Raw genomic sequence first — 25,897 nt, 5'->3', positions numbered from 1 at the left:
CAAAAATAAATATTTTTTAAAAAGTTATTGGTCTTTTAGTTTTTGAGTCGTTTTTGACCCGTTTGTAGTCCGTTTAGGGGCAATCGGGGCTGATATTTTAAGTTTCTAACAACGAAAAACACGGCATTTCAACTTTTCTCACCTAACACCATATTTTGTAGTAAGCGGGACAGATGGGCCTAGGCCGATTATGGCACCAACTGCCCCGGCGGAAAATATGAAAAAAACGTCAGCTGTGTTTTCTAACCAATCTGGAAATTTCAGAGAGAACGATTTTCTGAGAGCTGTTTGACAAAATTACGTGTTTGATTAGCCACCGATTGAGATTCTATCACATCTTGCATACAAATTACCGAAAAGTTGATGACATTATAGTTTCCATTTGTGAAGCATATGCAGAATAATCTGAAATCAATTTACTACTTTTTTTAAACTTTAAAAACCTCTAATAGAAGGCCCCCCATTGTCATTTTTGAGCTTAAATATCTCAATTTCTATGTAAGACGAGCCTGTTTGCCGCACCTCCGGCGCTTGGGTCTTCGGCGCGATTCAACCTATTTACTTCACTGTTCTTCAAAGGTCACGTCAATTTATATTTATTTTTTTCAAGCTTTTCAAAAAATTTTTTTTATTCACGTAACGCAATAAATTATTAGATCAATCAAAATTAGGTCACGCCCCCTCTTTCTGTCCAAGTTGAAAAAATTCCGCGTATTGGAAAAAAAATCAGTTCTCTGGCAAATCAAAACTCCTTGAATCTTTATTGTTGGATAACTTTCACAGGCACTTTCTCACTGGTAAGAAGCTCTTTGCATTACGCTGCTTATTGTTGTTTCTTTTGCTTTTTTCTGTCGATTGATCCGATGTGAAAAAGTACTAAAAGGCCCTAAGGGTCGCCATGTTTCGGGGTTCATGGCTAGGTGTTTCATTACTGAACGTCCCCCAGTAGCAAAAGATTTAATCAAAGATTAAAAAAATTGAGACAACAATGAAAGGCGGTATGCAATGTGGCTTCTTATCAGGGAGAAGGAGCTTTTGAAAATTAACCGACAATGGTCTCCGAAAAGAGGGGTTTTTCGGGTGACTTCTTGTTTTTTTTTGTTTGGAGGTGGGGGGCCCCTCCACCCGCCTCCTATGGGTTTTAGAAGGTGATCCCATTGGAAAATAAACCTTGTTTCCCTTTCATGTACTGAGCCTCTACGTGGCGAAAGGGATCAACAGACTTTCTAGTCTGGCTAATCAGTACACTTTTCGAAACTTTATTTTTTCATAATTTTCTACATATTTCAACAAAAAAAGTCGATTTTTTTAAAAACCCTTTTTACATGTTTTTTCCAAACATTACAATATCATTTAATTCTTCAAAAAGCCCACTTGGGTTCAAGCCCCTGCTAAATTATGTGGCTGAGACTTTAAAAAAAATCAAACTTTTAAACTTTGGACGAAAAAATCACGCGTCGCAACTCGTTGACTGAAACTAATTAGGTCAGATCCACGTTAACGGAAATTATTAATATTCTTCTGGCCTAAAAGTCATTTGGGGCGCGTTTTTTGACCTGTTGGCTTGAAACGATGTGAAAGCCCAGTGCCGGTCAATAAATTATACAAAAACTTATTTTTCAGATGATTACTTTTCGAAATTATTTATTTTTTCATCAGCAAGCTGATTTTTTCATCAGCAATTCAATCTAGGTTTTTACTGGTTCGTTGCTCGTAAATCTATATTTATTAGTCTAGTTTTTCAAAAGTCCACAGACTTTCATCAGGACAGACACGTCTAGTGTTATATATATAAGGAAGATATCAGAAATGTGTCCACTGATAAAAGTTTTTTGATATTATAATAAACAAATTATCAGTTGACAGCTTTGACAGGAACAGATATAAATTTGCTCAAAAGTAAGGGGCCCTTCTATTACAGGTTTTATGGTAGATGCGTTATCCAAAAAGAACAAAAAACCAACCCAATAATCAAGACAATATATCGTGTCTTGTTGGCGAAAGTGATGTTTTTGTGGTCCTGCAGCTCCTCAATTTTCTCCATCGACATATTCACATCGAACAAAACCAGCGAGAATGAATTTTCAGACCCAACAAAAAACTTGCACCGCCCTTTTGGTCGTAGTTTTTGATGATACCTGACATCACGATGACTTTGGAGGATTTGCATAAAATTTCAGGACTGAGAGGGCATTTCAACGAAATGCTATCGAAAACGTTGGTTTTTCTCTCTTTTTCGAACTTATGCGAGAACTGTGATTGCATTCGTTTTAGTGGTGGTCTGGAAATGTTGATTCCTCGATTTCGCAAAAGATGAAACCATTTTGTGTACCTGTGGAGAGAAGACATATTTGATTAAGCTATTGGTTCAACAACCATGGAAAAGAAATTTTTTTGAATAAAATTTTGTTGCAAAAATATACGAGGAGAATGTTTTGTTAAATTGTAAAATTGCTCATTTCCACAGATAGCTGCTCATCTGATTCCAACACCCACTCCAGACATGCACTTTGAGCTCAATTATCTCGGTTCCTATAAGCGAAATCAGAAATCTGTCAACTATTAAAATATTGGTGATATTACAATTAGCATTTTATCAATTGATCACTTTTTGATATCTCTCATGAGAACTGAGATAATTGAGCTCAAGGTGCACGTATAGGGTGGGCTCCTAGAGCACTTACGGTGGTTTTGCTCATCTGATGCCCACAAAATAGAATTTCATTCATAGGGCCAAAACTTTTCTCGCACTATCCATATTGGAGCAATTTATTATTGGACAAATCGATCCGACATTTTGATTTCTCCCTTACTTAACTTTTAGTAGAAGGGCCCCTTAAATTTTAACTTTGCGCCAATTTATCTCTGACCATGTAAAAAATATCAAAAACTGTCAACTGATGAATTTTTTTACAAGACCGGAAATTTTTTGTAAGTTGACACATTTTCAATAATTTGCCTGGGAATTGAGATAATTAAGCTCGAACTTGATAAGGGGGTCGCCCTTATATTAGACTTATTACGGTATGGTGGACCTTCAAATTGACAAAGCTATCTAGTCAGCTTCTCTAATTGTAAGCTGAACTTTTCAAAGTTTGTTTTAAAACAAAAACGATAATAATAATCATCATCAGAAAAATTTATTCAGTCTTTGTTTTACAAAACCATGGCACCAAAGAGAATCACATGACAATATAATTTTCACAAACATTCAATAATTCTCCACATCTCCAACTCGCTTCTCTCCAAACCCTGGTTTCGTAAAATCTGCGGCTTCCGTCGTTGCCAAAAACGGGAACGGGATGTTCATAACAATGACCCATATTCCACCAGCAATATAAAATACTGACCATTCTTCCGGTGTGTGATTTGGACAAAGATATCCAATAATGATTGGAAGAATAAATATTGCTACCCAGGAAATTAGTGAATTTACTGCCATTACAAAGTGAATGTACTGTCGAGATACCTGAAAAAAGACTTTATATACCGTATTTCCTCTAATAGAAATGTACCCTGATCTACCCGCCCCCCCCCCCAAAAATCATCAACTTTGAGCCAATTTTTCTCATTTCCTGTCAAAGATGTAAAAAAAACGGTCAACTGATAAAACATTTTTGATATTATGAAAAAATTATTATCAGTTGACCACTTTTTGATATCTCTTAATGGAACCTATATAATTAAACTCAAACTTGACAGGGTTGGGTTCCCTTCATTTCTGTTTTTTTCGGTAGTTTTCTTTCTTCCCAATTTCCTATACTTCGATTATTGAAAGTGAAAAATGTCTACATTATCAATTCCAGCAACTGCTGATTCAAGTCTAAAGAGTAAATGAATGTTGTCATTAACTCATTAAAACAGGGCGTTCCCCTGTAATAGGTCAAAACAGACAAATTTCTTATCTGCCACGGGTTTCCACCCAATTTTAGGAATCAGTTTGTTGACTATAAAATTTTGATTTTTTAATGTACATATGTATTGTTTGGTCTTGTGTAAATCATAATCCGGAATGGTATCTTCTCGGAAAGTTGTAGTAAAAGTGCATACTGACACGTGAAAAAGCGAATACAGGGAAAGAGATCAGAATACTGAAACCCACCATTTGAGCACATTTGACTACTCCGATCATATTGACACCAGCTAGAACAATCGCCGCGGTATAAGCGATTTGTGCGATTAGTTTTGTTCGGGTCTGGAATTATCCAATTATCGTATTTTCTGTAATAGAAGCCCACCATTTTGAGCTCAATTGTCTCGGTTCCTAAAAGATATATCAAAAAGTAGTCAACTGATAAAATGTTTGTCATAATATTATCAATATTTTATCAGTTGACAGATTCCTGATATCTGTCACAGGAATTGAGATAATTGAGCTCAATGCGCATGCAAAAGGTTTCGTGAAATCTAGCGATTCTAGACCTTCTTTGCTTCTGTTTGAGAGAATACGGTATCTAAATGATTCGACCTACCAACGCCATCACAAAGAATCCACATGCCATTCCTAGTTGAGCAACTGCTGCGAAGAATATCATTTTCCACGTATCAGGCACATTTGTCAGTTTATCCGACAACGGACCGGCTGTGAATTTAACGGCAGTTGCCAGAATATACGGAATCGCATTTGCAAATCCAGTATCCTTTACATCCAGTCCCAAGACTTTATTTAGATACGTTGGTCCATAAATCATCAGTGTCATTAGAGACATATTTCCTCCAAGAGCAGATGACCAGATAGCTAGGACCACTTTGTTTTTGCATACTGCAATGTAGGGAACTTCTCGTCTTCCAGATGTTTCTGATTTCCCAGCAGCAATTTTTTGCAGCTCCTTTGTGCTTACATTTCTAAAAATTATATGCATTGGAACATTACAGCAGATTAAAAAAATACCTATGAGATTGAGCCGTATCCCTGAAGAATGCATAGAATCCAGCAGTGACGGCGCATGCAACTCCTCCGAAAATGTAATAGATGGATCTCCAGCCCAATTCAGATTCACATAAAACTCCAGATAATGGCATCGTGATAATATTACTCAACTGGAAACAATTTTTATTTTGGACACCTTTAACTTTTAACTTTGAGCAAATTTGTCTAGGTTTCTTTCAAAGATATAAAGAAGTTGTCAACTGATAAATTGTTTATCATAATTTTAGAAACATTTTATCAGTAGACACATTTTTGGTATACTACACACGAGTTGAGATAATTAAGCTCAAATTTGACGGTATGGGGGCCCTTCTATTACAGGTTTTAATAGTACCGGCCATTGGGATAAACAAAAACGTATTTTTCAGTTAATTTTAACCATTTTCAAAAGTCCGTTCTGAACTTCCGAAAATCCCGAAAATTCGAATCTTTCGAAAATCCGAAATTTTTTCAATTTTCAAAAATCTCAAACTTTTCAAAATTTCAAAAATACCAAAACTTTGAACATTACAAAAATCGCAAAAAATCGAGTTTTCCCAGAATCCCAAACATTGGAAAACTTTAAAAAACCCGAAAATTCGAAATTTTCAAAATCTCCAAAAATTCGAAATTTTCCAAATTCCTAAACATTCGAAAACTTCAAAAATCCAAAAATTTCGAATTTCTCCGAAATTCCTTACATTCGAAAATTAAAAAAAAACACCGAAAATTCTAAATTTCTAAATTCTCAAATTTTGAGTCCAAAAATGGGACAAAAGGGGTGTCTTTCAGTAATTGGCGAATAACTGAAAAACTAGAAATTTTAAAAAATTCTGTGAATGCAAATTTTTCAATCTATTAGGTTGTTTGGGAAGTTCCGTCATTTTTAGCGTCATATACATTCAAAGTAAAACAGGTAAAAACGATGTCGTATAAATTGAAGGTAATGATCACTGTTATTAATGACTATCTGACAACGCCTCACTAAATTTTGGATGCCTTCCTTCCAGAACTCCGGTGAAAGCGAATCAAAATCCAAGCCAACCTCTTTTTATATTTTGTTTTGAGGTGGCCTTTTTATCCATCAAGATGACGTTAGAAATGGCTGCATAGGTGATAGTCTGAAAGTAAGCAACTCTTTGTTTTTCTCTCCAATGGAGATACACATGGAGTCGGAGTTATGTCACCTGACAAGAATAGGTATCGGTCTTAAAAATGACACAATTATCTGGCAGCTGCCAATACTCCACCCTTGGTAGACCATATTACCGACAATATCCCATTTTTGACATGAATTTCACGTTTCGGGACGTCTGGTGGTTGAGTTCCACTGTCAACCCATTTGCCATGTCGCTTATTGTAATCATACATTACCCATTTATCACAACTAGTAATGGTTTGGTTCTAACATTCATGTATGCAAGGCAGGATGAGAAGATTCAAACAGATGCTCACTCGTGAAACAAAGTTGTGTTGAGCCAAAAGGTGTGATCCATATCTTTCCACTTTTTTTGACTTTACCGAGGGTTTTCAATTCATGGCTTTTTGACGAAAAGCTTGCCACTGATGTACTTAATATCTCCCGCACAGTTTGAGACGGGTCCCTTTAGATCCCGTTTCTTAATGGGTCCAAATCTAAGCCTGTTTGACTTTTTGAGGGGGATTTTCGTCAAACGAGAATTCTCCTTTTTCAAATTGATAAAGCCGGGTTGTGATGATAGTTCGAAAGGGTGCATCTTCGCTGAAAACATCCACTAATCCGAGATCGATCCCAGCAATTTTCCGGTCAGATGGAAACAAAAATAAAATGGTCGTCCAACAATGGAAATTGTTAGAGGCGAAAACGTTAAGCATATCCCACTACAAGAAAAGAAGAGAATAATCTTCGTTTGGGTCTAGACACTATTAGACCCGTTAATATACTGATAAAACGACAGCCTCCTCACTTTTGCCCGTCGTTAAAAACCAAGTTTGAAAACAGTAGATCAAAAATGACGGTAACTTTCCAAACAACCTAATAGTTTTGTTTTACACACTTCAAAATTTTCAAGGTGTTTAGAAACTCAACAGTCGAGCTCCAGATTCCTGAAAACGGCCAAAAAATCAACTGAAAAATTACATTTTTTGTAGGTTTTATTGACCGGTACTGTATCTCAGTTCCTGTGCAATGATATCAAAAAGTAATCAGCTGATAAAATGTTATTGATAATATCAAATTATATATTGTTGAATATTATTATAATTAAAATTTTGGCACGACAGTTTTTACGACATGTCAAAAGTCCATACCTGAAATCCAGCTGATAAGAATGCAATATAAGTACTGATTTCTGCAATCGGAGACCATCCTTCAGAAATGCTCCCAATCGAAGAGAACAAAATAGATGCACCAAAACCTTGAATCAATCTAGCAACTACTACAGGATAATACCCGATCGAAACTGCAAGTGGAACTAGCAAAGTCGCAATTGAAGATGAGAAACTGTAGAATGTAAGAACGTTTCTGAAGCAAAAAAATCAAAAAAATATGTTCAATTATATGGATACCGTATTCCAAATCTCGTTGTCAATGGAACCGATGGTACAAGTCCAATTATAGCGCCAATTGCACCAGCGGAAAATACGAAAGAGACGTCGGCAGAGTTTTGGAGCCAATCTGAAATGTTTTTTTTTTTTTAATTGAAGAATTAAAAAGTATATATTACGAGTTTGATTCCTGGCAACATGCTCTTCTATCACATCCTTCATACAAATTACTGTGAAACTAATTGTCGTATAGGCACCATGATTACAGATGATAGAGCATATTCTGAAAACTCAATACTATAAATTGTTATTTTTAAAAAATAAAAAAGAAACAGTACCCTAGAAAAAGCACAACGAATCGAGTCCGATTCCCGAACGTCCATCTGCCACCTTCGGATTTTTCAGTCATGTTCCAATTTCAAAATTAAAAAAAATAACAAATGTGAATCAAACTTCCCATCATTTTATGGGATCTTTTGACTCTTTGACATTGATTTACATAATCTGTGTAGTCGTCGGAATTGTTTGACGTCGTGTTTCACTCTTCATGGTTGTCTCACGTATTCTCTCGAAGAGTTGATGATTGGCGCAATCATGGACTTTTCAGAACTTTGGGTTCAATTTTAAAGGTCACAATATTATCTGGATCCGGGGGTGAAAAACTGGATTTCAAAGTTTTTTTTGAAGTTCCTCAAAAATTATGTAGTTGAATAAATTCCTGAATCCGAGTTACCGTATTACAGTCAACTTCAATCTCATAGTCAGTCATCACGATTCCTGTCGAAGATATCAACAAGTTGTCAACTGATAAATTGCTTATCATAATTTCAGAAGTTTTTTGTCAGTTTACAAAGTTTTCACATCTTGCATAGAAATTGAGATAATTGTAAAATAACAGGACTTCTATTACAGATGTTACGGTACATTTCGAAATCCTTGACTTAACATTTGTAAGACCGAAATTTTTTCGCTTGCTTTTAAGAAATTTATACTGAAAAAATTAATACTCTAATCTACAGTACTGGCCATAAAGAATGCGACAACTTGTTTTTTGAAGATAACTTTTTGAAAACTCAACTTTTCAATCCGAATTTTTGGTAAGATTTTTTCAGCACTATCAAAAACTTTTAGGCTAAGTTGGTTTTAATATTCTGCTACAATTTTTTTGAAAATTAATTTTTTTCGAAAATTCACGAACATATTGAACTTCGATTCATCGCTCCAGATGTGATTTGCCCACTCACGGGGGCCCCAGGACAAGTGCTGTTTAGCCCATTCAACGCGAGCTTTTCGGTTTTTCAAACTGACGAGTGGTTTTTTGACTGGTCTTCGTCCGTGCAGTCCAGCAACTTGCAAACGTCTTCTAATAGTTCTTCTCGATGGTACCGGTTCATTTGGAGACGTCACAGAAAGTTGAATACCCGTAGATGTGCGTCTAGGATCTTCTCGGCATGCGCGCAAAATGTTCCGATCCATATTTCTGGAAGTGGTTCGGGGTCTTCCTGGAGATTGGCGATGAACAACGCCATTCTAAATTGTTAAATTTAGTTGAGAAAGCTGATTGAAACCTCACATCATCTCGATTTTTCTTCAGAATACGGTAAATTTGGCTGGAAGAACAACTAAACTGAGTTGCAAGTATCTTCGGATGCGCGCCGAGTTCATGACCACGCACAATGCTTTTTCGCTCGTCCACAGAGAAGGATTTTTTCCCGAATGGTCTAACCATATCTGAAAAACAATAAAACAATAACTAAAACTAATTCCAATTAGTTGTCTTTCAACTTTATTTAAAAAAACCAAAAATCATGAAAAATATGCAAAATGAAAAAAAAAATGAAAACAATTGAAAAAAAATTTTGTTTGCAAGATGATGCAATTTCCAAGTACGCAAGTTTTCGTAACTTTCCAATGTGTCTACAGTAAAAAATTCGAGTTGAAAAGTTGAGTTTTCAAAAAGTTATCGTCAAAAAACAAGTTGTCGCATTCTTTATGGCCAGTACTGTAAGTTCAATGCGCGTTGAAACCGAATATGCGACGGTGGAAAGAGTTCGCTACCAGATCTAAGCTCCGCGCACCATCGAATTTTGGTCGCATTGAAATTAGACCCGACTAATACATTGTCCGGTAGAGAATTTTCACAATCTTTGTTTATACTACACAGGGTGGCTAATAAGTATGCGATTTTTTTGTTTTAATGTGTCCTGAAAGAAAATTGGCTTATGACCTTGGAAATTTCAGTTGAATTTGACCATGTACTTAGGAGTCTGGAAATCGGCTGTCAAGTTTAACCGATTTCTGAAGGATACCTGTTTTTGTACTGAAGACGTAAAAAATTCTCAAAATGCTCCGAAACTTGTCAGCCGAGCTCCAGACTCATGAAAATGATTAAAATGGCCGAAGATCAACTGAAAAAAATATTTTTGTAAATCTAAATGACTGGTACTGTAGTTGTCGCTTGTTTGGTGGATCGCACTGCTCGGGACAGTACACGTTATCAACTGCTTGAAAGCGGATGACGTCTTCGGAATCTTGCGGAAACTTTCATCATTACTCTATTGGCTTGAGAATTGAACATTTTGATTTTCGATCGCTATTTCTTTTTCAAATCATTGACAACACTGTCGTTGCAAGATAATACCTCAATTTTCAGATCAGAAACAATTCTTTTTGGTCGTCTCTTTCAATTTTTTGGGTGTAACTGCGTGTGGTTTGCTCGTCGGAAATGTGTCATAAAATTTACAGGGGAATTCAGATAACATGGTCGAAGTCCAGGAGACTAAAATAGCAAGCTGGTAGCTAGCGGGAATCAACAGGATCATGAAGTACATCTAACTGATGTCAGAAATCATAAAAAAAACCTGTGCTGAAACCATCATATGATTTGGACAGGATCACAAAAAAAAAGACACAATCGAACTAAAAATTTACGAGCTAATTTTTACTATAGTATGTACTACTACACTTATCAGTATATTTTTTGCTTCTATTAGAAAATTTCGAAAGTTTAACAGCAGTACACACTTCTTTTCTTTTTGTTCTTATACATACAGTGCCCCCACCGAATCTCTCCAAACATTTAAAATGATTGTATAAAGCTGATAAGTGATTTTGAACAGAAAATGGAAATCGTTGGCAAACTGATACCCACTATTACTCTTCCTGCCGCCGCCAAAAATTTCTTTCTTTTCTTTCACTTCTTTTTTTCTAGTATGTGTACTAATTTTCTGTTATGTGTCATCTGAAATGTTGGGTTTCATAATTTGGGTGTTCCCATTTTTCGGGTTATGACCTTTTCTGAAAATGGCAGTTTCAAGTTTTTTGTTTCTGAATCAGAAAAAAGTAATCCCAAGATTATTTTTTGCAAAAACTACTTTCAGGTTCTAGGAGCAGTGAACGATGTTCAGAGACCTTGCCAGGATCCACATCGTTTCCTTCGCCGTCGGAATAGTCGGATTGATCGTCGGTATAGTCGGCATTGTTTTGGCTATTGTTTTCGGAACTGGTGGGTGTTTTTCTACGTTTTTGTATCTCCAAACCATCTCAAGATACAAAAAGCTTTAGAATTTGAAGCCCATTTCAGAAAAGCTCTAGATAAATCTCAGGTTGTTCGCTTTGGGTCAATTTTCTACTTTTCACGTGTAATATCATAAAACCTATATTAGAAGGACTGGCTTCTCTATTACAGTACCCTTGAATTAGAAGGGTCCTTTCTGTTTTTCCGTTCATTTTTTTACGAAAATTTTCGTCGAAATAGTTGGCGAATTCTCGTTCAAAAACCATGAAAATCCATAAATTTCACAATTTTGAGAAAGGTTTTGAGCGAAACAGTGTTATTCAACAAACTTCTGTGAACTTCCGGAATACTTCTCACTGAAAACGTACGGAAATTTTGATTTCAAACAATATTTTGAAAGGGGCCCTTCTATTAGAGAGGCCCTTCTAATGCAGGTTTTACGGTATTCAAATCATCTCGAGATACAAAAAGTTTCTGAATTTACAGTAGGAGTACACAAAATAGAAAGCGTCCTGATGAAATCCAGGTTCTTTGCTTTGTACCATTTTTTCTTGTTTTTTCGTTATGATATTTGTACTCACTTCAGTAGTTCACTTCAGTAGATGTAACGAAAAAATTCTGAAAGAGAACAGTTTTTTGACTCTAATCATCCGAAACGTTATGATGATGCCTCTTGTCTTCGTTGAGCTCGCATGTCGTCATCCTACCTCTCAACTTTGCGCCGCTTTTTCTCAGTTCTTGCGCAAGATATCAGAAACCTGTCAACTGATAACATCTTTGTGATATTATGATAAACACTTTACCAGCTTACCACTTGTTTAAATCTCTGACAGGAATCGAGATAAATTGGCTCAAAGTGGAAAGTTACGGGTTTTATGGTAATACAACGCCACCTCTAACTTTTAACTTTCAGCAAATTTATCTCGATTTCTGTAAAAGGTATCTAAAAGTTATCAATTGACAAAATATTTTTGATTTCATAATAAACATTTTTCAGTTGACCACTTTTCGATATCTTATACAGAAAATTAGATATTTGTGCTCAAAGTTGAGACATATCACATCCCAATTTTTCAGCTCAAACCACTTGCACTACTCCAGTAACACCAACATGCCCTGTTATCACCGCTCAGGCTTGTAATACAAATCTCTTTGGTATCAGTACAACCGTAAATAATATGAAATGGGACGACGCTTACAATAACCCCAATGGAGCAGAATACAAAAATGCAGTAAATAACATCACATCTACATTAACAGATTCATTGAATGCTGGATTGAATAATCAATCTTCTTCTTCGTCATTCCTCCGAATTCTCGCTGCTACTGGACCGACTTCTAATAATGTGAAAGTTGAAATCACTCGATTAGAGTTCGTTCAATTTTTGAAAATTGATTTCAAAGTTAACAAATTTAATCTGTTTCAGTAAAGACGGAAATGGGTTTGTCATCGCTACTGGAAACGGTGCTATTTCCGCTGCGGTTCCCATTGAAAACATGCCAAATGCGACTAATGTAGCCAATGTTATTACTTCGGATAAAAACGCATATTCGAATTCTACAGGTTAGTTGCTCATATACAGTACCAGGTAACAAAATATACAACAATTGACAGCGCTCTGAAAATGGTAGAAATTAACTGAAAAACACAATTTTAACCCACAAAACTTTTCTTTCAGCTACACCACAAGTTTGCCCAACTTGTTCCGAATGTCAAGTGTGCACAACTCCAACCTATGAGTGTCCAACCTGCACACCATCTCCTGCAGACTGCCCAACTCCAACTCCAACTATAGGTACCACACAAACCAATCCCCCAACCACCACTAGGGCTCAAACGAGCTCCAAAGCACCTTCTACACTCATCAGCACAACAGGTCCACAAACCACAATTCAGAAGGCCCTATCTAGTTCATTAAGCCCCGTCCCTGTCCCCAGTACCACGCAATCGAGACCCACATCTGCAGGCAGTACCAGCTCAACCCCAAAGCCCCAAACCTCGTCCCCAGTCCCGTCGACCACGACCCCAACGACCACGACCCCAACGACTACGACCCCAACAACCACAACCCCGACAACAACGACCCCGACAACAACGACTCCAACGACTACGAGTCCCACGACTACAAGTCCCACAACCACGAGTCCTTCAACTACAACCCCAACAACAACGACTCCATCAACCACGACCCCGTCGACCACAACCCCAACGACAACAACCCCAACGACCACAACTGTAACCACGCCAACTACATCGACGGCTACAACCACTACTCCAACAACTACTACCACAACTCCATCAGTTCAGTCCACAAGTACAGTAGCATTGCCAACAACTCCAGGAACAACGACTGTCCCCCCAACCATCGGTCCCAATCAATGCTACTATCAGTCAAACATCGCTATCGCCGTGGAGCTCACCAATGACAACTCACCGATAGACCTCAAAATGCAGAGCTTCATTTACAACACCCTTCTATTTTATTCTGGAAATCCATACCAACTGGGAAAAAGAGGAAGTAATATGACAGAGTTGGCTCTTGTACCATATCCAACATATACTGAAATCGGTAGTATCATGGGCTACGGAGCAGCGACGTAAGTTTCTGGAAATATTGACAGAAGATTCAAAGATTTAATTTCAGAACTTCCCAAAGAATATCTGGATTGTTCAATTCTTCATTCCCAGTTTTCGCTGGCCCAGATCCGGAAATCTATGAGTATGTTTGCAGTTCGCCTCAAAACAATTAAAATTACTTTTTCAGAGCCCTTAATTTCATTTCCAATCTTACATATGATGGCAACCCTGGCTATGTGATTATCATGGGTAAAAAGTGAGTTCTCTCTTCGAAGTCTGAATTTCAATACTTTAAATTTCAGTGGGTCGTCGGTAATTAAATCAATGCCATCATCTGAACTGCTTCAAACGCGTAGATTCACTGTTATCACGATTGGCTATCAATCAAATGATGATTTCAGTTTATTGGCCTCAAATCCAGGACTTTCATTCATAATTAATCAAGATTCCGATGAACTTGTTGTCGCTCGACAAATTGGAAATATTCTCAGTGAGTCAAAATCAGCATATTTTAACAAAACGGGTCCTGGCGGCCTCTGTCATAATCTCTTTTAGGATCAATGTTTTTTATCAACTGAATTAGATATGCTAGAGCTCAATAAGCACTACAAAATAACATTAATTGGGAATTCGCGTATTGTCTATGAACAAAGTTACAGAAGACAGAACAAGCCAACATAGCAAGCAAGGCCCTGCCCGGTTCGGATCGGCAGCTTTATGACTTGTAACTTTGACCATAGACAAGATAGAGATTTCCAAATTGTTACCTTTTGTAGTACTCGTCAATTTTTATCGTAGCTAATTTGGTTGGTCAAAAAAATATTGATCCTAAAAAACTATGACACGGCCCGCTAGGACCCGTTTTGGGCTCGTTTTTAAGTATAAAAATCAAAGGCAATAAAATAACTATAACAATTTTAGATACATCATACTGCTACCGTCTTCTCCTTCTCCTGGCTACATAACCTCCTCTACACTGACAGTCGTCACTTCGAAATCAACTCCAGGCCCAACCATCTCGACTGTCACAACTACCCTGCCCCCTTCATCTTCCAGTCCCGTTCCTGTTCCATCGAGCTCACCCAAACCAGTACCACCGAGCTCAATTGGTACATCTAGTACATCCCAAGGTACTACTTCTTTACAGCAAGGAGTCAGCAGCACTTCTGCAACCCTTCCCACAACTCAGAAGTCTACAACAAGCAATATTTCCAGTTCCCAGAAGCCCCCCTCAACCTCCCCATCTTCCCCAACCCCTACTTCCCAAGTTTATAGCACCTCTACTATCGGATTCACTTCCACCCAATCCAGTTCATCGAGTCAATCTTCAGCTTCCCAAACCTCTACATCTTCTCCTACATCCAAAGTTTATAGTTCCTCCACGATTGGATTCACTTCCACCCAAACACTCTCAACCAGTTCTTCGAGCCACTCTTCAGCTACTACTTCAACAGGAGGTTCTTCTAGCATGTCTTCCAGCATGTCTTCCCAACCCTCCACCATTTCCTCTTCAACCGCCACATCCTCCCAACCAATTCTCACATCTTCAGGCTCTCTTAGCAGTTCTTCTGCACCATCCACTTCTGGTCCATCCACAAGTATTGCACCAAACCCTACTGGAAGTTCCAGCAGCACTTCATCAGTCCCTACACCGTCGGGATCACAAAGCACTTCTCCTCAGTTCAGCAGTCAGACTACACCATCCATATCGACACAAACCAGTAGTACTGCACAGTTCACATCTACCTCCGCACAACTCACTTCATCAACTGTTCCAGCTGGAACCACTGGAACCACACTTCCAACCACTGCGCCTCCAACAAAGGCTCCTGGAGAATGCTACTACCAGTCTAATGTTGCGGTTGCATTTGAACTCGCAACTTCGACAGAAGATATTGATCTTCAAATCCAAAACTTCATCACCGATGACTTGTTCTTCTATCAAGGAGCTCCGTATGATCTAGGAAACATCACTGCTGGAAAAACGGAGGTAACAATGGAATCCAATGGATTTTTTTTAATTTGCTTTCCAGCTTTCTCTGGTTCCATACCCAAATGATGATGCGTTGGCCAAGGTGATGGCATACGGATTCGCATCAAATCCAGGTCAAATTGGTGGTGTAATGGAAATCTTCCAACAAACGGCTCAACAAACACCCATTATTTCTGACGCTTTCAAGTATATTCCATTAAACCAGAGAACTGGAGCACCTGGATTCGTTATTCTAGTAGGCAATTCGTAAGTTTTCTATATATATAGCTCCCTCTAAAAACCTTCATAATGCGCAGAGATGCATCAGCACCAGCTGCCGTCGCTTCTGCTAAGAATCTTCAAGCTCTCGGCTTCAAAATCATCACTGTCGCCTACAAGTCAGCTGGCTCCTTTGTTGCCTTGTCTTCTGATCCGTCTTACAACTTCCAAATTCACCAAGATGCTGATAAACAGTCTGTTGCCAAAGCTATTGGAGACATTCTATGTGAGAAAACTTGTTTATGAGCATACCAATACAATAGAATTTGTTCCAGATGCCTACGCATGCACTACAACTGTTGCTCCATCCTCCACTGTCACTGTTCCCCAGGTTTCAACGTCATCTCCGGCTTCAAAGGCCTCTACAGCATCGTCAGCTCCAACGACTACCGTAACCAATCCAACTGTAGCTTCCACGTCCATCTTCCAATCCAGCTCAACAGTTAGTTACACCACCACATCGGGTCCAACTCCAACAACATGCGTCTGTACTACAATTGAACCAGGAAGCACGTCACCAGGATACAGTACCTCAACGTATGCTACTACGATGGGATCAAGCAGTTTTAGTACAGTCAGCACACCATCTATGACTTCTGGAAGTACTCCAGGAGCATCATCATCGCTTTCAACTCAACCAAGTACTCCTGGAGGATCAACTGCTTCTTCTCAAAGTCCTGGACCATCGTCTTCATCTCCATCTCCGCAAACTTCGACTGTAAGAGCATCTACTTCTTCTCCATCTCAACAGAGCTCTTGCTCGCCGACCTACACAACTGCTACAGTCCCCAGTGGATCCACACCCTCTGCTACACAATCTACATCTCCAGTGTCATCTTCTACAGGAACCGTACCATCAACTGTTCCAACGTCGAGTGGTTCCACTACATCTCAAATCTGTCCTAACCAACAGACAGTGTTTGATGGATCAGTTGGAGTGATTTTCGAACTTCTTCCAGCATCTGCGCAACAGGCAACCATCAACGCATTTGTCGAAAACATTTTATTGAATTCTAACTATTACGGATTGGCGGTGGATAATTTAACGAATCAAAATCGAACCCTTGCTACTGCTATTCCATACCCATCAACAGACAAATATGGTGTGACAGGATATGGAAGTGCCAGAAGTGTGAACGACTTCAAGAACGAAGTGATTGCCTTCAACGGAGCTATTAAACCGGTTACTAAAACAAGTAATCTTTCTGAGTGAGCTTCGAATTGATGTTATTAATTAATTGAAGATCATTTATTTTAGCACTCTGTTATATGTAGCTACTCTCCAAAGTGTGACACCTAAAGCATCTTTGATTATCGTTGGAAACAATGAATCTATGATTGATCCTCTCTCACAAACATTGGCTGGTAAACTAAATGCCACATTCACAATCTATACCGTAGCTGTTGGAGATGGTGCAACAACTAAACTTGCTCCTTTGTCTTCAGGTAAATCTTATTTTTTCAGAGATATTTTTGAACTTTATTATTTGAGGAGACGGATACAGTTTCACTGGAAACACCCAACAAATTGCTGATCAGATTGGTCGGAAAATGGCAACATCCAACCCAGCCATCTATTGTCCACCACCAGTTCCATCTACTTCTGCCCCTATCACTTCAACAGTCAGTATGTCATCAACCGCTTCCGTATCTACAACGATTACATCGACAACTCGCTTGACTACTGCTAAACCTACAGTAGGACCATGTCAATGCGCGGGACGATGGGTGTACAATGGAGACATGGCAATCGCATTCGAATTTATTAATGGCACTGATGGATCAAAGGTACCATAGGCACCATAAGTTTTCATAAACTTTAACTTTCAGCAAGTCACTAACTTTATCAGCAACGTATTGTTGAAGAATTCCGATGCCTATGGTCTCAGCGCCGATGTCAATGGAAACCAACCGTCTAAACTGACCATCGTACCGTATCCAGACCCCAGTCATTACTCTGATGCTAATGCTCTGCCATATGGATCGATCAAGTAAACTTTCAAATACAACAATTCTGTTTTTATACGAATATTTTCAGGGAGGCTAGTGATATCGGAGAGTTTGTAGATATTTATTCCAATCTTACCTCCCCGGATACTACTACACCGTCAATCGATGATGCGTTTGTCTATATCAAAACACTTAATACTGCGAATGCCAACGCCAAAGTAGTTCTTCTTGTGGCCTCGAACGGCTCTAAAGTCACTGATGCAATGGATTCGGCCAACGCCTTGAAAGCCAGTGGTTACACTGTCATTACAGTAGCTCAAACCGCTTCAGCCGATGTTTTTAAACCATTGGCATCTGGAGATAAATACACCCTTCAAATCGGAGTCGGAAACGATGATGTTGCTGCTGATCAAATTGCAAATCTTCTTTTGGATTTGAGTTTCGTATGCTATGATGATGGTTCAAGTACTCCGGCTCCAACTACAAGATGTCCAGGAACTCAAGGAACAACTCAGCCAGGATCTACTGGAACAACGCCAGTAGCAAGCAGCAGTAGCTCAATGGGATCGACTTTTTCCTCTGGAAGCAGTAGTACATTGGCCGGATCATCTTCATCAAGCTCTGGTAGTACAGTGTCTGTTGGTTCAACTGTCCCAACCCAATCTACCAGTCAAGGAAGTTCGAGTTCAATGAAATCAACAGTTTCCCAAGGTTCAACTTCCACTCAACCGCCTGCATCGTCTGCTAGTACAGTAACTTCAACAATGGGCTCAACTGTAACATCTGCATCATCCACACAAGGTTCCAGTACATCCGGATCAACAAGCATGGGCTCAACGGTGTCTTCTTCGACCATGCTAACTACTATGAGACCCTCAGTAGGACCATGTGACTGCCAAGGAAGATGGGTGTACAACGGAGACATGGCAATTGCCTTTGAATTCATCAAGGACTCGTCTGGATCTGATGTTTGTCTCCCCTACTCTATATAAATTTAATTCGCTCGTTTTCAGAAAGTCACTAACTTCATCAGCAACACATTGTTGAAGGATCCTAGCTCATATGGTCTCAGTGCCGATGTCAATGGAAATCAGCCATCTAAACTGACCATCGTACCATATCCTGATCCCGTCACCTATGCTGCCGCTAATTCCCTACCGTATGGTTATATTAAGTAAGATACTAAATTCTGTTTCTTTATTTTGAATGGAATATTTTGCAGAAACTCCACTATGATTGGAACCACTATTAATCAGTATAGAATTTTCCAGTCTGATAGTAATGATCCATCCATTGCTGATGCTCTTACTTACATTGGAGAACTCACAAAAGGGCCAAACGCCAAAGTTGTTCTTCTTGTGGCCTCGGAAGGAAATGATGTTATTAATGCAACAGAGTCCGCCAATGCCTTGAAAGCCAGTGGTTACACTGTGATTACAGTAGCTCAAACCCCTACCTCTCCCGACGTTTTCAAACCATTGGCATCAGGAGATAAATATTCTCTTCAAATCGGAGCCGGAAACGATGATGCTGTTGCTGCTACAATCGCTAGTCTCTTGTTGGATATAAGTTCTGTATGTTATGATGATGGATCAAACACTGCTTCTCCAATCACAAAGTGCCCGGGATCTCAAGGAACAACTCAGGCAGGTTCTACTGGAACAACGCCAGTAGCAGACAGCAGTAGTTCCATGGGATCAACTGTTTCATCAGGAAGCAGTAGCTCAATGGGATCCACGGTGTCCTCTGGAAGCAGCAGTACAATGGGATCAACCGTTTCATCTGGAAGCAGTACTTCAATGGGATCAACAGTCTCCTCTGGGAGCAGTACTTCAATGGGATCAACAGTTTCATCTGGAAGCACTAGTACAATAGCCGGATCTTCCTCATCAAGCGCTGGTAGTACAGCGTCTGTTGGTTCAACCGTCATAACCCAATCTACCAGTCAAGGAAGTTCTAGTTCAAAGGGATCAACTGTTTCTCAGGGTTCAACATCAACTCAAACGGCTGCATCGTCTGCTAGTACAATAACTTCAACCATGGGCTCAACTGTAACAACGGCACCATCTACAGAAAGTTCGAGTACATCCGGATCAACAGTAACTAACACAGGATCCACGTCTTCCCCTGGTGTCTCCACATCTACAAGTGGATCAACAGTAACATCTGGATCTTCCACCTCGCCTGTTCCGCTATGTGCATCTCCATTCAAAGGAAAAATTGCAGTAGTTGTTGAGATGAAAAAAGATGACGCCGAAATTCAGGTATATTACAAACTCAATACACTAAAATCAATCCTTTTCAGCTAGCCGCGGCGTTCGTCAAGAATTATCTCTACAACTCTCAAAACTACAACTTTGCCGATGTTACGCAGGCTATCAATGTTCCATACGGTAGCACTGATCAATATGGAACAAATATATTGAATTTCGGTGATGCTAAGTAAGTCGGATCCAAGAGAATTTTTTAAAAAATTAATTCATTCAGAAGCTTGACAGATCTGCAGAAAAATCTCGATGATCTTTACAACAACTCTATTTTGACAAGCATGCCAGCAGTTGCAGAGTAATACTACTTCCACGTAACCTAGATGACTACTAATAATAATATTTTCAGCGGGCTTAATTGGATTGCAAACAACATTGATTCTCCAGCAGCTGGCTCAAAAGCGATTGTTATTGTTGTTGGTTATAAGTGAGTTAAGCAAAAAAAAAAAACCACCAATGAAGTATACATTTCCAGCCCCGACGTTAATGAAGAAGCTACTTACTTTGCTAAAATGCCCTTGACAACAGCAGGCTACCAGTTTTTGTCTGTATCCGTTGGATCGGGAAATTTCGAGAGCATAGCTGATAAAAAAGAATGGTACTTCCAAGTGGATCAGTCGAACGGACAGACAATCGCTAACCAGATCTCTTATATTCTTTGTAATATGTCTTTGTAATAACTATCATCTTTCATCTTCCCCCCCCCCATGATATCACACTGCTGTGCAATTTTGACCGATTTCTTTCAACTATGAACTATTTTCTCTTGATTCTTCGTTTTCACAATTCAAACATGTCAACAAGCGCCTTCCAATGCGCCCTCTCTGCTTCTCCCCCCATGCGTGTCTCCGTATCCATGGTAACGAAAGCGCTCTCGTCTTCGTCGTCCTCGTCGTTGACCACAATATTCATTGCGATTTGTATTCAAAAAGAAGGTAGTCTGAAAAATAAGAATGGAACGCCCATCAACGGCATCTTCTCGTCCTCGAACCTCTACCGGAAGAGCTCCATCGGCCAGAGCAAGACCACCATCGGCAACGAGAGGTAGTTTGATCCTCTTTTTTAAATTTTTTTTTGAAGTTAGAACTAGAAAAAATTGACGAGAGGTATACTTGCAAACAGGACATTGTATTACTTGTTGAGTACTGTAATTTTTATATGAGTCATTCCGAAGGCCCGTTTTTCTAGTATACCTGGAAGAAAACCCTGTTCTTCAACATAAATTATTTTCAAGTTCCACCATCTCCTGCGGCACCGGAGAGCCGTCCAATGACCGGAATGTCCATGAGAAACGGGGGACCACCAGTTCCAGTCCCTCCGTCTAGGAGTGGAATGATTCCAGTACCTCCATCCAGATCTGGAGGACCACCTGCTCCTATGCCAATGTCCCGTGCTGGTGGTCCACCCAGAGCTCCAACTTCGGTGAGTTTATAACAAACCAAAACTGTTATATACCTACAGTACCAACTAATAAGATATACGAAAACGTATTTTTCTGTTGTTTTTCAGTTGCTTTCCGGCTATTTTCAGGAGTCTGTAGACCACATGTCAGCTGTCTGACTTACAATCACTTTGAAAATTTTGGAGAGCGTAAAACAAAGATAGGTTGAAAATTTTGCATTTACAGAATTTTTTGAAAATTCCAAGTTTTTCAGCTATTTGCATATTACTTTTTTACGGATTTTTTTCGAAAAATGTTTCTTTTAATTGGCGAAAAAATTGCCAATAGCTGAAAAACTAGGGGAAATGGTCAAAAATCAACGGAAAAATGCGTTATCGACTGGTGCTGTAACTAGATATCAATTTAGATGGGCGGTCGTCCTATGACAGGAATGGCAAGACCACCAACCACCGGATTGAGACCGGTTACACAGCAAGGATTGAGAGCCCCACCATCGAGAATGGGAACTGGAAGTTGGTCTCATAAAATTCAGCGAAATTCCTAAATCCCTGAAAATTTTCAGATGCCCGGCAAGTGTTTGATAAGAGCTACTATATCGGCGTATTGAGAGCCAAACAGAATGCAATAAAAGTGGAGATATCAAAAATGAAAGAGAAAAGAGACAGGGGAATAAGAGATCGGAATGAATTGCATGCATACGAAACGAGAGCATCTTCTCAAGCACAGGAGATTGCAGAGCTACAGGGAAAGCTGTTGGATTTGAATAAGATAATGGAGAAGATTCAATTGAATGGAGATATGTCAGATATTGAATTGGAAGCAAACAAAATGAAGGAGCAAGCCGATGAGGTAGATATATACCGTATTTCATGTCCTTTAATCTCAATTATCTCGATTCCAGAGAAAGATATCAAAAATTTGTTGTTTTTGATATGATTTGAAGGAACCGAAATAATTGATCACAAATGCCATCTAAAGTGGTGAGCTATTTACTACTAGAGCACTTACGGTGTGTTGAGCTCAATTATCTCGATTCCTATGAAAGTTATCGAAAATGTGTCCTCTGATAAAATTTTGCTGTTAATCTGTTAAGCATTTTATCAGTTGACAGTTTTTTTGATATGTAGTATACAGACCGAGATAGTTGAGCTCAAAGTTGACAGTAACTCCTCCTAATTCAATATTCAGATGAAAGCTCTTACCGAAGAAGCTTTCAATGAGCGTGCTGCCAAGGAAGAAGAATGTCAGCGACTGGAAATAGAAGTGGAGGAGCAAAAGAAGCTGAACGAGGCAGTAACACATGCAATGGATCCACAAATGAAGGAAAAGTATGAGGACTTGAAATCCGAAGCCAAGCTTCTAAGGGAGAGAGTTGCCAAGATGGAAGCTAGAAACGAGGAGTTGGATGACAAACTCTCGAATTATGAAATCAAAATTCGCAGTAATCCATTTAAAAAACGAGCGGTTACTCTTCAAGACACTTTGGACGCTCTCAAAAAAGAAGAGGAAAAACTAATGGAAGATATGCAGAATGCGTTGACACCTGAGGCTTGGAAAGAGAAGATCGTAGAGAGTATGAAGCAGTTGAATTCGGATTTGTTAGTTATCGAAAAACAGCACAAAGCACTGAAGGATCAGATTTCGTTGGCTTCAGAAGAGTTACATGAGTATGATTCGCAGGGTGAAGCCCAGATTAGTGAGTTGAAATCGAATTCTATAACATATTGTCCACTTTGAGCACAAATATCTCAATTCCTATGAGATATGTCAAATATGATTCAACGGATAAAATGTTTGTGATACCATGATAAACATTTTATCAGTTGACAACTTTTTCATATCTTTCACAGGAATCGAGAAAATTGAGCTCCAATTTAAATGTTGCTGTACAGGTAATACGGCAGTTTATTATGCTGGTACAAAAAATCGGCGCTGTGAAAAAGGAAAGTTTGTGGGGCGTGGCTAAAGGTCTCTACGGAAACAAATTTTTTAGGTTACTGTATTTGTCGTTGTTGGACCTTCGCCCGTGGCCACAGCTCCGATTTTTGCATACCAACAAAAAAAAGACTGAATTTATTTTCCAGTGGCTCATCACACAAAATATCTACAACTTCTTTCGAAAAGTGCTATGCTTGATGAGACTCCCGAAGACTATCCGCAAAAACTGAAGCTTGCTCAGCAGGAGAATGAAGAGTACGCGGATGCGATTGTGTTGAATTTGCGAAAAATTTCGGCAAACTTGAAAAAAGTGAACCTAGGTGATCAGATCACTGATTTAGATGAACGAGGTCTTAACATGAACAGTGGAAATATTGAAGAGTTGAAAGATAGTAAGAAAATGTTTAATTAACGCAATCATTTTGATTTTATTGTTCTAGTGCATGTTCGTCTTCAAGAAGAGATAATTTCAACGGAGGACATGGAGTTGGCGATAAATGAAGAGATTGATAATATGACAACAGAAACGAAACGAGTTCAGGAGGCGTTGAAGGCTCTAGAGGAGGTTGGCGACTCCGATCATCAATTACAGGTGAGTATAGCTTTAACAATAACATACATATAATATATTTTAAGGAACTCGAAGAACGGAAAACGGCGTTGGAGAATGAAGAACCTGCACTTTCCAATGAGAGACGCCAACTGGAGGCTAATGTAGCAAGTTTAAGAAATGAGCTTTATTCTGTTCCTGGATATGCTCAGGTATTTAAAAATCTTTTTTGAAAATGTTTCTGTTTTTATAAAATTATTACAGTTCAAAGTTCTTCGCGAGCAATTGGATGTTATCGAGAAGCGAGTCGCAGCTAAAAGCCTGGACCTGAACTTGAGGAGAAGCGAGATGAACTTCGAGAGCATTAAAGCTGAAGCTATGCGTCTTCAGCGAGAATACAATCAACTGCTTCTGGCGAATCCACAACGACGATTTACTTGATTTACTTGATTTCTTCATTACTTTTTCTCTTTTTTTTAAATCTCAATAAAATACGATATTTTTGAAAAACTACAGTAATTTTAAAGGCGCATCCGTCATTATGTGGGTGAGGCTTCACAACGAAAACCGTATACCAATTACACTTCCGATTTTCGCGCCCATTTTTCATCGCATTTCAGTTCAATTTTCTATCGATTTTCTCGCTTTTTTTTATGTTGAAAAATAGAGTTTCAGTTGGAAAATGTCGTTCAGTTTCGTTTTTTATAAGGAAGTAACGAAGAAGACGTTTTTTTTCTCAAAAATACCGCAATTTTTCGTTACAATCGCAATCATTGAGACTGTTGCGGTAATAGCAGTGTCTGGAAAGTGAAAATGATAAAGAAAGAAAGTGATGCGTTGTAAATGAATTGCCATCGATTTTAAGTTTTCAATAAACCGTTGTACTGAATCTTTTGGTGTGAATTTAAAACTCATTTTGTGTAATTTTTGACCCAATCCAATGCTGTGAAAGATAATTATAGATTCTATCACTTTGATATTTAATCCTTTTCTTGTCTCTTCTTTTTGATTTTATATTATTTCCGTTAGTGAAAAGCAGCAAGAAGATACTGTTAAATCAATTTTCCTCCAGTAAAATTGTCGGTTAGGGTTGAAAGCAGGCGCGTAGCGGTTCGGCCGCAACGCAACTCCCATTTCTTTGCGACTCCCGCTCACCCATAATCTCTCATAATGGTGTGGTTCTCGACAGCAAGACGCAGAGAATTGCCTAGAACATTGTCTGTTCGACACCACCGCCCGGCAATTGAGTATGCCACCAACGCGCTACTAGTAGAAGCCAACGGGGTCTTCTTTAAAAATTGCTAAAATGCCCTGGTTCCATGATTATTCCGGGTTTTTATCAATCTGCGTCGTCCGTTTCACTGATAATAGGGTCTCGTGCCTTCGCCACGTCACGATTGGTGTCTGCGTCTCTCTTCGAAGTGCACTATTCCGCACATGGCCGAGTTTTCGGAAAACCGTTGGAAACCTCGGCCGTTGGCTGGGCATGTCTGTTCGAATCCTAAACTTTGCTGACCTAAACCTCATGGAAATTTCTCGAAACCTCGTCATTATCATATCGTTTATCTTTAATTTCGTTCATTATACTCTTGATATTGTTTCAGAACTTCCTCAATAATGTCGTCAGTTTCGTCCGCCGAGCCAACTGCTCAACAAAATTTCAACCCCAGCTGGTGAGCTACGATGAAGCGAGCTTGAATACAGAATATTTATAGGATGCGCACTAATTCTGTCAATCGCGGTGGATCTATCTCTTCTGGCGGTCATCGACTCTCCGGAATCGGTGGCGGCGGTTACGATGATGGCGATGTAAGTTAAAGAAATTGAGATGTTTCTTTTACAAGAAACTAAATATCACTTATTTCTCAATCTGTATTAGCACATCTTCCTTTTTACCATCCTGAGTTGAGAGAGCACTTGAAACAGGTGAAAGCATACTTGCCGAAGAGCCGATTCCAGGCCGGCTGATAACTCGCTTGAAATCTGAAATTGTAGCGAAACAACATACC

At 39.0% G+C, this 25,897-nt stretch overlaps 3 protein-coding genes across 3 annotated transcripts; 2 read left to right on the top strand and 1 right to left on the bottom strand.

The window, feature by feature from the left end:
• Window positions 1–3,211: 3,211 nt before the first annotated feature.
• On the bottom strand, window positions 3,212–7,984 carry CBG11241 (the record flags this gene model as incomplete). The annotated part of the gene is made up of 8 exons (XM_045242056.1): window positions 3,212–3,469; window positions 4,103–4,195; window positions 4,473–4,845; window positions 4,892–5,040; window positions 7,199–7,412; window positions 7,457–7,565; window positions 7,615–7,718; window positions 7,935–7,984. The coding sequence occupies 8 exons, from the start codon at window positions 7,982–7,984 to the stop codon at window positions 3,212–3,214; spliced, it is 1,350 nt and encodes a 449-aa protein (XP_045094493.1).
• Window positions 7,985–10,834: 2,850 nt separating this feature from the next.
• On the top strand, window positions 10,835–20,675 carry CBG11242 (the record flags this gene model as incomplete). The annotated part of the gene is made up of 22 exons (XM_002630454.1): window positions 10,835–10,940; window positions 12,030–12,324; window positions 12,380–12,516; window positions 12,632–13,550; window positions 13,598–13,672; window positions 13,718–13,786; window positions 13,833–14,020; window positions 14,190–14,229; window positions 14,452–15,520; window positions 15,564–15,769; window positions 15,820–16,007; window positions 16,057–16,990; window positions 17,040–17,227; window positions 17,274–17,569; window positions 17,612–17,772; window positions 17,820–18,699; window positions 18,745–18,905; window positions 18,954–19,995; window positions 20,037–20,173; window positions 20,219–20,296; window positions 20,348–20,425; window positions 20,474–20,675. The coding sequence occupies 22 exons, from the start codon at window positions 10,835–10,837 to the stop codon at window positions 20,673–20,675; spliced, it is 7,449 nt and encodes a 2,482-aa protein (XP_002630500.1).
• A 116-nt stretch (window positions 20,676–20,791) lies between these two features.
• Window positions 20,792–24,329, top strand: Cbr-ift-74 (the record flags this gene model as incomplete). Its single annotated transcript, XM_045242055.1, has 9 exons — window positions 20,792–21,032; window positions 21,233–21,420; window positions 21,807–21,912; window positions 21,963–22,249; window positions 22,589–23,096; window positions 23,485–23,730; window positions 23,779–23,930; window positions 23,975–24,100; window positions 24,153–24,329. 9 exons carry the CDS (start codon window positions 20,792–20,794, stop codon window positions 24,327–24,329), a joined length of 2,031 nt encoding a protein of 676 aa, XP_045094494.1.
• Between the last annotated feature and the right edge of the window lie 1,568 nt (window positions 24,330–25,897).

This window comes from Caenorhabditis briggsae (assembly GCF_000004555.2).
Source record: "Caenorhabditis briggsae complete genome, chrII, whole genome shotgun sequence".
NCBI classification, from domain to species: domain Eukaryota; kingdom Metazoa; phylum Nematoda; class Chromadorea; order Rhabditida; family Rhabditidae; genus Caenorhabditis; species Caenorhabditis briggsae.
Note: the sequence above shows the minus strand (reverse complement) of the source record. Positions and strands in the feature narration are given on the sequence as shown.